Raw genomic sequence first — 11,827 nt, forward strand, 5'->3', positions numbered from 1 at the left:
CATAAATGTCCTTTCTAGAGATGGGCTGTGAAACAGGAGGAAAAAGTAAAGTACTGTAAGTTGAAGTAAAAAAAAAGTCTGCATTACACTGATTGGTTATTTTCGCACAAAAAACCCTTTTCCTTAATTTCCAGAGCTACTTAAAAATAATTTCATTTCATTTTTTTCAAACTGAGATGATAACTAAGCTCAGAAGAATGGCTGTTATAATTTGTTGTAGAAAAACAAAGTAAAGAATCTTTGGGCACCCTAAAGACTAATATTCATTTTGATCTACTTTTTCATGGACCAAAGCTTATAAAGTACTTGAGGACAACAAGGAAACAGATAAAAGTAGAAAGTTATATGAAACTTTTGGAAGTAATAAAACAAAGCCTGAAGATTTGAAAAAGGCAAGACTGAGAAACAAATTAGTTGCTATTAATTTATTCATGCACATGTCTGTAATTGAAACTACGAAGCGCTTGCAGGTTAGCCAAATAATGTACTGTGAGTTGTATTTATATTATATTTGTCTTTACTGAAACTGAAAGGTGCCTAAAACATTCTGCTGGTTCAAGTGTTTTTAACTTTCAGCCAGTTCTGCACTCAAATCACTCTTCAAGCAGAGAAACAAGTATATTTGCTGATGGTTACTGTAAAAATCAGTGGCAAAATGACAAACCCAAGCCAGAGGACCATGACCTCTCTCATCCCATTTTCCACATCGTGCTGCATGACCAAATGAGGTACAACGATGAATGCTCATTTTTTAAAAAAACTTACCACATTCAGGATGCCAACTTATTGAAAAACTCGATGACTTTTGCATGCCCTGCAGCCTTAGCCTATTAAAAAAAAAGATTGCAATACCAGTAAGCACCAACACGTTTACATACACTAAGGCAGGGCTTTTCAACCAGTGGTACGGGTACCACCTGTGGTACATTGGCACCTGGCAGGTGGTACGCGAGCATCCTAGAAAAGTGGTAGCGGGGGAGGGGAATGAGCTGAACCGGTGGCAGCACCGCACAAGCCTGAGCGAGAGATGGCTGGAGCTGCAGGGCTGTCAGAGCTCAGGGAAGCGCCAGGATCAGTGCCGCTTTCCAGCTGATCGGTGCTTCTTTCGGACTGTCAGGGCTGAGTGGAAGCGCCAGGATCAGCGCCAGGCTCCAGCTGGGGGGGTCATCAAGTTTTTGACACCTTGCTAGGCGACTGGTGGTACTCAGATATTGCCATATCCTAAAAGTGGTACAATGAGTGAAAAGTTGAAAAGCCCTGCACTAAGGAGCACAGTGGCTAAATTGTTTGGAACTTTGGGCAGAAGGTTAGCAAGCCTGGGGTCGAGACCAAGAGCTGCCATGGGGCAGGGTTGAGCTCTTCTCCTTCACTCCAGCTCCTGCTAGGGACATGAAAGGAACCCACAACTGGGTGTCCCCAAGGCAATGGTGATGTCACTGGCTAATCCTTTCCACCCAGAAGCACCAAATGCAAAATGGATATATACAGTATATCTTCCATACACATAGCAATAGCAATAACACTTAGACTTATATACTGCCCCATAGTGCTTTACAGCAGTCTCTGGGCAGTTTACAATGTCAGCATATTGCCCCCAACAATCTGGATCCTCATTTTACCAACCTGGGAAGGACGGAAGGCTCAGTCAATCTTGAGCCCTGTCAGGATCAAACTTCAGGCTGTGGGCAGAGTTTGCCTGCTATACTGCATTCTAACCACTGAACCACCAGGGCTGCTCAATATTACAATATGTTCCTATAAGCATCATCCTGTTTTATTGTCTGGTCAAGGCTCTGCTCCAAAATTCTTCAATACTTAATACCTTACCAAGAACAATTTGACATTCTTGAAACTTTAGAAAGATGGGATCAATGTTTCTAAAGTTTAAAATTATACTGTTTATCTATACCACATCCAAGAGTCAAGGACTGCTTGAAAGATACCCGTTGTTTGAAAGAAAAAAAAGTGAGTGGTTTTATTTTTCTTGATAATCTGATTTTCTATTTATTTTTATAGCTGTTTATTTCTTCTGAGACTTTATTACATAATATGCTACTTTTAAATAATGGGCTAGAAGTCTCTTTCAGCTGAGCTGGCAGGAAAAACATGAAAAATTGATAAATAAGCTATATATGCTACATACACTTAATTAGAAGTGTTAATTCCATTAATTGTATTAACGCTATGGCTAGACAGCAGTTCTTTCCCTCTACACACATGCACTACACTACACACATACAGAGACATACACTAAAATTGTATAGGTATTTGCATAAAATTCGTGGCAATTACCCATTTGAGCAATGTAATTCTTACTTGCTGGCCCAGCTACTTCTCTTTATTTGGAGGCAGCACTATCAAACTGAATTCGCCAGTCGCCCATGAGAGTTAACTATGCGGAACAGATGTAACGCATGTACAGTTAGTCTTGCAAAATCTCCCTCAATGTGATTCCCCATTAAAACTTCTGAAAAAGCCTCTTAATAGGCTTTGAGCATGACCTTGCAATATTCCCTGCATCTAGAACTGAAATCTGAATACAATGCATACACAGTCTTTCTTACCACGTTAGCTGGAGTGTTTCCATCATAACCAGTTTGATTCAGATCTACCCCAGCTAAATGCCATGCCAGCAGACCATCAAGATCTCCATGAAAAGCAAGACTGCAAAAAAAAAAGTACTATTCTAAATATTCTAAGTTCAGAGAAGTACAGCTTACTTTACAAATATACAGCAAAAATCCAAGCTTTTATAGAATGATAGTTCACTTTTCATTTCCGCCATATATTTTGTTTTCTGTAATTCTAATTCAAGTATTTTTTTATTTTACTTATTACAAATGCTTTTATGCTAATTCATGTTTATGTCAGTCTCTAATCAGCTTATGACCATAAAGTTCAATAAATGACAATATACCAATCAATAAACATATTAAAATAATATCAAAAATAAAAGGTACAATCAGTGATTATAAAATTATAATCATCAATAACCAGATTCATCCCAGATTCAGGTACTCCTAGCCATTCTTGCCTTAGTCCCCAGGGTAGACATGGTGGAAGCCTGGATGCTTTACTAGGATAAAAGGGAATGGAGAGGGGCAGTGAATAAGGTTAGTATAAATTATCTTTATCTTTGAGTATATGATTTTAATTTCTTTGGCTTACTATTTCTTACTCCCTTTCTGTGATGATTATGATGATGCTATCCATTTAACCAAGTCCAACTCTTGGTCATTCTATGGGCCAGGTCTCTTCACATCTTCCAATCTTGAATTATTTCTTTGCTCTGGCTGGCGTCAGCTTTGATAATGCCCAGCCATCCTGTTCTTTGACAGCCTGGCTTCCTTTTACCGTTCATCCTTCCAAACAAACATAATTGCTTTCTCCAGTGAAACCCTTTTCTGTACTTTGCTTAATAACGCTAGTCCTAATAAAGAATAGGGTGATGGGTATGAATGTATTTATATATGACATGGCAATTTTTTCCTTCTGAGGAGGAACATTATTATCTTCAAAGGAAGCATAAACCTAAAATAGTTCACTCCTTGATGGCTTTTAGCAATAGTTTCTTGTGATTGCATCAATTGGGCCCTTCACTCACATATTTTACTATTCATGCTTATGCATCTTGTGCAATATGATAATAGGGTCAAGATATTCTTGTTCCCTGAACCCTATTAAGGCTATAATATCTGAGCTTAAAAAATCTGGACAATCACTAGATGGCAACAAAGAGTTATTTCCATAGACCCACCCCCTTGGCAGCAATCTAGTGAACATCCAAATATGCCCAAATATGGAATATTAAAATTAATAGCTATAATTTTTTTTAAAACAACACTTTTTTTAAAAGGGTGAGAAACAAAAGGCTTGGAAAAGATGCCAGAAAAAGGAAGACAAGATTACAAAAGTCCAAATAGCTGAACAAGCAATGCTGCTTGATGAATCAGCTGCATAAATTAACAAGGGCGTTTGGGAAGAAGTTTTCGACAGGCTGGTTTCACCCAGAAGGTGTGCCCATGACCAAAGGGAAAGAGGCACAGGCAGTTTCATATTTCACAACATCACAGCTATCCCATAAAATGCAGTTTAAAGGGGATGTCCTGCACCGAAGTTGCTTCAGATTTCATGTTTTTGCTTCAAAATTCAATACTCAAATACAATATGAGAACAAAGCTGTCAGATATGTTATTATTTAATATGAAAAATGATCATATGATCTCCAGCCTCCTGAAAGACACTTGCCTCCTCAAGTTTCCAAACTAGAGGCTAAGGAGGTGTTGCAAAAGAGCAGGTAGGCAGGACATGTAAGGTGCCTTACGTGCTACACCTCACTTAAGGGCTGCTCCTATTATTAGGCAAAGTGAAGCAGCCACCTAAGGCAAGAGATTCTGGAGGACAGGAGAAGCCCTGTCCCCTAGCCAGTTCAGCTAAACCCTTGGATGGAGCTTCACGTACCACATATCTATCCTGGGTCAAATAAAATAAGAATTTATAGTGGTTACCCATAACTAGAAAAATACAATTTCTTTTTGTTTCAAACAATGTATTTTCTACAAACATTGTGGGATCTTTTCTTCAGTCAACATTAAATGGGCAGAGATCTGGTAGTAAGTTGGAGTTCTAGTTTCATGCAGTAGCTTAGAATGCTCTTTTCAAAGATGCAACTAATATAATATTTTAGAAGCTGGACCTTAGAAAAGGTCTGAAGCACCAATCCTGTGCAAAGATGCATGGAAGCAAATTCCAATGAACACAAAGCAAGAGGCAAAGCAGACTCTACTTCAAGCTACAATCTAATCCGGGACAGAACTTCTCACCAGTCCTCCTTTCCTTCACTTTTCATTCATTAGCATATCAACCACTCAATCTGGGGATATGTTGCCTCCCTGTTGTTTTCTTTCTGCTGGGGGTTTCAAGTTTTTTTTTTCTCTGTTAGCTTTCATCCACCCTCTTGTCTATTTCCTTCTACAACTTCTGCCTTTGAATTATCCTTACAGTATTTTGGAGGATGATGTCTATGGAGATTCTCAGTCAGTCAGTCATGGTTGTTCCAAAGGTGCTTTTTTCACGAGGCAACTGGACTTTCTTGTTTTTCTTTGAAGATGTTTCGCTTCTCATCCAAGAGGCTTCTTCAGCTCTGACTGGATGGTGGGGAATTGCCTCATGAAAAAAGCACTTTTGGAGGATGATCTTTCACAAAACAAGGAGGGAGTCTCTTTATACTATTTCTTCTGCTGATTTTTCCCCTTTCTCTTTTTATCCTAGGATCCATTTTCAAGTTCTGTATTTCTCAACTGGTTAACTGGTCCTTAACCACCAATAGTTTTCCGAACTCTTAAGAATGCCTTTCTTCATCCATTCCTGTAAATCCCTTGGATCACTTTTATGTTAAAGTTACCAGCCAATGTCTCTGCTTCCTTATTTGTCAAAAGTCCTTGACAGAATGTCCTCTTACAATCTGTTCTTCATTTGCCTTCTAATATTTTTTTCAAACTATATCCATAAGAATTTTAAGCAGGCTACAAATAAACCAGCAGTTTCTCACATTATGAACAACATTCTGAATGGCTAAGTCTGGGTGTTTTATATCAGTTTTAGTCCCTTTGGTTCTGTGGCAGTATCAGGCACACTTGACCATTAGGGACTGTTGTCTATATTCTTTGGATATCATTGGCATTGCCTCATGCTCAGATTACTGTGGTAAATTCCTGGCAGTTTTTCTCAATCCCTCTATCTCTCCCTGATCTTCGTTCTTAACAGTATTGCTTGGGATATCTTGACTCTTCCATGTTATTCTCATGCCTTAGTGCAATATAGGATTCTCCACTGGCTCTCTATTCAGGTCAGAGCCCAGTATAAATTATTAGTAATTATATTTACAGCTTCCCAGGATTATACAGTACAATACAGAATTCACAATACCTGACTCAACAGTAGTACCTGTCAGAAGGTTCTTGGTGTTTTAGTAGATAACCACATAAGTATGAGCCAGCAGTGTGCTGTAGCTGCCAAAAAAGCCAATGCAGTCCTAGGCTGCATCAACAAAGGTATAGCATCAAGATCACAAGAAGTTATAATACCGCTCTTTATTGCACTAAGTCCACACTTGGAATATTGCATCCAGTTCTGGTCAACACAAAGATGCTGAGGCCCTAGAAAGAGTGCAGAGAAGAGCAACAAAGATGACAAAGGGTCTGGAGGCTAAACCATTTGATGAATGACTAAGGAAACTATGTTTAGCCTAACAAAGAGAAGGCTTAGGAGTGACATGATAGCCATCTTCCAATACTTGAAGGGCTGTCACAGAACAGGAGATTTATTTATTCTCTAAAGCAAGTCACGGTAAGACAAGAAAAAATTTGGAACTAAGGAGAAATTTTCTGTCAGTGAGAACAATTACTCAATGGAATAGCTTGCCTCCCAAAATTCAGGGAGTTCTGGGAGGTCACTGGAAGTTTTCAAGAAAAAAAATAGACAACTATTTGTCTAGGACAGAATACAGAGTCCTGCCTAGAAAGGGGGTTGGACTAGAAAACCTCCAAGATCATTTCTAGCCCTATGATTCTGTATCCTTCAGTATTTACTGCCCTTTTTTCTCCCTACAATTCTGTTTGTTTTTTATATTTCTCTGAGCAGAGTCTTATTGTGGTACCTCCATAGAGGGTTATGGTTTCAAGTTATGAGTCTGGCCCTGTGACTCTCGAATCAGCTCCCTTCATCTTTATAGAAATCTGATGGCCTTTAAAATATTTTTTATTTACTTTGTGGATTAGTATAAGTTCTAGTTGTTCCACTTTAACCATGATATAGCTGATAATTCCAAATTAATTCTAGGTTAATTTTAAATTATTATTAGTGTATACAGTATATACTCAGGGCATTCGTTTAAATATATTTATTGTTATGTTGGTTGTTTTAGTGCTTTTTTTTGCTTTGTTTTCTTTGCACTGTTCCCTGGTAAAGACACAAAAATTAGTATTATGGCTGTTATTTCTAAGTAAAAGAGGTAGGTTTGTAATGGACAAGATTAAACTACAAACCAGAAAGATGACAGAGTACCATTGCCTCTGCTGAATAGTTTTTTGACCAACTACTTCTCAAAACCATTATGTGCAATATGGGAATAATTCCCAGTAACATATGTGATACAAGAATGCAGGTGAAATATTTTAAACACTTGGACATGTTTTATAGATACTTAGTACTTATTATGAATGTTTATTAAGATTATTATTACAATTAAACTATGAAGTAGATTTGATTTGTCACAAGTTCTAGGTATATGTAATCACCTAAACTGTTAAACTGTTGATATAACAATTTATCAATCAGTTTATCAATCAGAATAAAAAAAGTGTATAAACATGCAAAAGTTCATCAAATTGCCAAATCAAAGCACCCAATCTGATGCATGGAGTTGACTTGGCAATTTAATTCAAAGATTTGATTTTAAGACAATATAACTGAATCACCACTTTAAATTGAATCTTCACATAGCTCTAGAGAATTTTCAACCTAACTCACCTCACACTAACACACTAACCTTGGAAGAAAGATCAAATAAGACAGAAAAAATAAAGTTATTATTTTTTATGTTGAATGTGTCACCTCACCTTAGACTTGAGAAAAGTCAATGACATGTCACAAGAAGCAGCAAGGATTTCCCACAAGAGTTACAGAGAATTGGCAATTTCATATCTTTCCTGCCTCTAAGGTCACTTCTCAATCCAGAACTGTTCATAAAAATATGTAAGCCTTTGGGAGCATCAACCATTGGAAACTAGTGGAATCAACCTACTGAAACACCCCAGGAATGAAAATAACAGTATATGGAGCCAAGAATAACCCCCATAGTTGGTAAAATTCATGGAAGGATGCCTGCCATTTTTAAAATATATCCTTTAGCACAGTGTTTCTCAACCTTGACAATTTTAAGGCATGTAGACTTCAACTTATCTGGTTGTTAGCTGCCCTGAGTCCGTAAGGAGAAGGGCGGGATATAAATTAAATTAATAATAATAATAATAATAATAATAATAATAATAATAATAATAATAATAATAATAACTCCCAGAATTCCACAGCCAGCATTGCTGGCTGTGGAATTCTGGGAGTTGAAGTCCACATGCCTTAAAATTGTCAAGGTTGAGAAACACTGCTTTAGCACCAGATGGGAAAAGCTACGCTCAGCTGGAGAACCAGGACTGAGGGAAAAAAACTTTTATTCGCTTTGTTTTGTGAGTGAGTGATTGGAAAGCTGTAAAAGAATACCTCTTCTCCATTGTTTGTTCTGAACCAAATGGAAAGAAAGGCTGATATTTAAAGTGAGCCTCTGAAGAATCTAGTTAAGATAATGGGACTCTTTTGCAGATGCTCCATTATTAAGGAGTGGCCATAGATCAACCATACAATTGCCTACTTTGTGTTGGTGAGATTGCAACGTCAATGAGTGAGGAAACAAGGCCAATGTTAGGCTAAGTAAAGCAGCTGCCTTACCTTAGTTAGATACCGAGGGCAGATTGTAGCATGGAGGCAGTGAGGGTAGAGCTACAGCTGTATCATGGAACCTGCATTGTACCTCACTAAGCTAGCCTGCTGCCCTCAAGTGACATTAAAGAGAGATAATGTCATCTTGTTTTTGTCTTGGGCATAAAATGTGTTAGACTTGTAAAATAGCAAATTGCTTTCCAAAGGTCTGAAACTATGTCCTACACTGGTATCCAGTTTTTGGTTGCTGCCATCTTCATCAACACAACTAAGATTCCATGGTCCCACCAATCTTATTGAATTACAACTCCCAGCAGCCTTCACGATCATCTATGCTGGATAGTCTTTTGGAAGAGATACATCAGTAATATCAAGAGAGACACAAGTTCTGCACTGCTGAGATACAGGATTCTGACATATTCCACTGTCATCAAAAATCCAAAGTCAGTATAGGAACCGAGCAGTTGAAAAAGCAAAACTTACAGAAAGATAGCAAAGAACAGGTAGGTGCAGTCCTAGTGGTTCATGAAGACTTTCAGAACAGGGACTATGTACCATTCACTCCAAAGAAGGAATGCAGAAAAATCTGAGCATCTAATGGAAGGAAACAGAGAGTTTAAAATGTCTAAATAGAGACTACTTCCAAATAGAGAATACTTTATGTTCTTCATATTAACATCATTAATTACAATGAGTGTTTTACTAGTTTTCTGTAACATTCATTCTATGTCTAAAGAAGTTATGGCCCTTCTCAAACTAGGATGCTCTTGCTGCTGTGCCTCCTATCTTCATCACCTTGTCTTTAGACTCCTTCGATTCACTTTACATGAGGCACCTTTGAAAGCAACTCAAAAGCTGCAATTGGTTCAATATGCAGTAGCTCAGCTACTTGGAGGGAAAAGCACAATGGGTTTAGAAGCATTGCCTCAGTCCCTCGGCACTCAACTGCTGACAGATTCCAGACTATTAAGGGAATATTATTTTTATGAGTTTATCATTCTATTTTGACCATAATGATATTATTGTAACTTGCCTTGAGTTGTTGGAAGTAGGGGTGTAGAGATATGACTGTATAAATAAATAAATGAATAAATAATAAATAAAATATCCTCATAGAAGGCCATCACCACTTCTAAGGTCAATACGTGAATGGAGCTTATACATTTCCTTCCTGTCCTCCTATCCTGGTTGAAAGCAGGAACAAGGATCCAATTTTGCAGCACAAATATTCTCATGATTCTTGTGATGTTTTATAACACAGTTTCCATACCAAAAGATTACATCATTCACAGTTAAATTGTGGCTTCATAATTTAAATTTTTTCTTATTTTCTTACACATCAAGATATCACCACTAAAAAGAATGGAATTGATTAATACAAGTCATTTATTTAACCATTCCAGTCTCCTCATGGTTCACATATTGGGTTAATGATGTTCCTGGCATGGAAAAATTGCCTTTTAGATTTCAGCCCTTTCTTTCACTATGAGTCAGGAAATTTACTTAAACTGTTTCATCATATGCATCACTAATTATGTCCTTTCCACCATTTTAGATATACATAAGATTAGTAATATGCTGAAAGATATAAGTCTTCAACTAAACTTTAGATATCCAAAAGACCTGTTTTTAAATAAATTTTAAAAGAAAGGCTGAGATAGAAGTTTATTAATTCATCTATAAAGCTAAGGCCTTTATGAATCAATATTTCAAAGCAAAAATGGCAAAATGTAAATCATCATCTAAGCTTGATTAAAAGACATAGCATAGCAGCAGTATTAGAGAACTGCATGTTTGATCAAACACAATCTAAAAACATGCAGAGACTTAGGGGACTCGGGGAAGTGCTCTATTTAGGTTTTAACACAAGAGAATGCACAATCTAGGGACCTAAACCATATGGCGTATCCCAAGGAGCACAGCACTCAGAGTCCTACAAATGCTTCTCCAAATGGTCTTGTTTTATGAGATAAAAGAGAAAAATATAAACTACATGACTAGAAAGTAATATAAATAGCATTTAACTGTAAGTAAATAGATTTAGTTTTTCTTCTACTCTCACCTCTTACTTTTTGGAGTGCAGTCCTCTACACAATTCAAAGTTAGATAGATGATAGTCTTGGCCAAGAAAAAAATAAGACACACTTTCTATAGGATCACAAGCCTAACCCAAAAAACCCTCCCCCCTGACAGGTACCGTCAACCTTTTTAATTAGTCACCTTGTTGGACGGAGGTCTTCGACACTTACGAGGTTGTGACCTGCAAAAATTCTTCTCTGACCTGTCGGTAAACAGACTTTACCATATCCCAAAGGACGGACTCGTTCCCCAACCTGATCTACTGGAGGTTCTATGGAAGGTTGAAATTATTATTATTATTATTATTATTATTATTATTATTATTATTATTATTATTATTATTATTATTATTAAAATCATGTTTTGATAACTTTGGGATGAGACATCCTAGCCCAATATGGCACTATCCAAAATTTGGCCAGCATAACCTCCCAGATTATTGGAGGCAATATGCTGACTCTGTAAACCGCTTAGAGAGGGCTGTAAAGCAGGGGTCCCCAACCCCTGGTCAGTGGACCAGTACCGGGCCGCAGAATGCCAGCAACCAGAACCGCACAAACAAGCAAAGCCCCATCTGCAAGATGCACACAAAACCACACATCTTCTGGTCCACGGAAAAACTATCTCCACGGAACGGGTCCCTGGTGCCCAAAAGGTTGGGGACCTCTGCTGTAAAGCACTATGAAGCGCTATATAATACTAAGTGCTATTGCTATTGATATCCAGCAAAAAGTAAAATAAATAAAAAATTAAAATAATAAATTAATAAAAAATCATGAAACAAAAACTCAAAGGGCAGACTTGATGGACCACTAGATCTTTTTCTGCCATCAGTTTTTTATGTTTCTATAACATAGATTAACACTGTGGACAGCATGGTCATTACTGATAATTCTGGAAGTAGAAGTCCAATCATCTGGAGGCCAGCTAAGTTTAAGAAGCCAGTCACGGATGGTGTCTGTTAAAAGAAGTACAGTTTGTGATCTGCCAATTGAAACAAAGCCCATCATTTCCATCACCTGTCCATCAAAAACTTTGTAATAGGACTTTGTTGCTTAGCTAGGCTTGGAAAACCGAATAGATTTAAACACCTTGCAAGGTACCATATCTGGTGGTGGCTTAGTAGCTGACTCACTTTTTCCAGGAACTCTTGCATACCTTCCCACCTTAAATCCTCCCAACAAGTACATTAAATCTTGATGGGCGATTCAGATGTTTACAGCTGAAAACTATCTCCCAGATAGTGAAGATGTTA

General features: G+C 37.6%; 1 protein-coding gene across 1 annotated transcript in view; it reads right to left on the reverse strand.

The window, feature by feature from the left end:
- Positions 1-770: 770 nt before the first annotated feature.
- Positions 771-11,827, reverse strand: part of ASPG (asparaginase) — a 76,810-nt gene continuing 65,753 nt past the window's right edge. The window contains exons 14-15 of the mRNA XM_015818709.1: positions 2,565-2,664; positions 771-827 (exon numbers count right to left, since the gene is read on the reverse strand). Of these exons, the coding sequence (XP_015674195.1) occupies positions 771-827; positions 2,565-2,664 (157 nt within the window). The remainder of the gene's footprint in view (positions 828-2,564; positions 2,665-11,827) is intronic.

This window comes from Protobothrops mucrosquamatus, unplaced genomic scaffold (genome assembly GCF_001527695.2).
Source record: "Protobothrops mucrosquamatus isolate PMUCROS unplaced genomic scaffold, P.Mucros_1.0 scaffold779, whole genome shotgun sequence".
NCBI classification, from domain to species: domain Eukaryota; kingdom Metazoa; phylum Chordata; class Lepidosauria; order Squamata; family Viperidae; genus Protobothrops; species Protobothrops mucrosquamatus.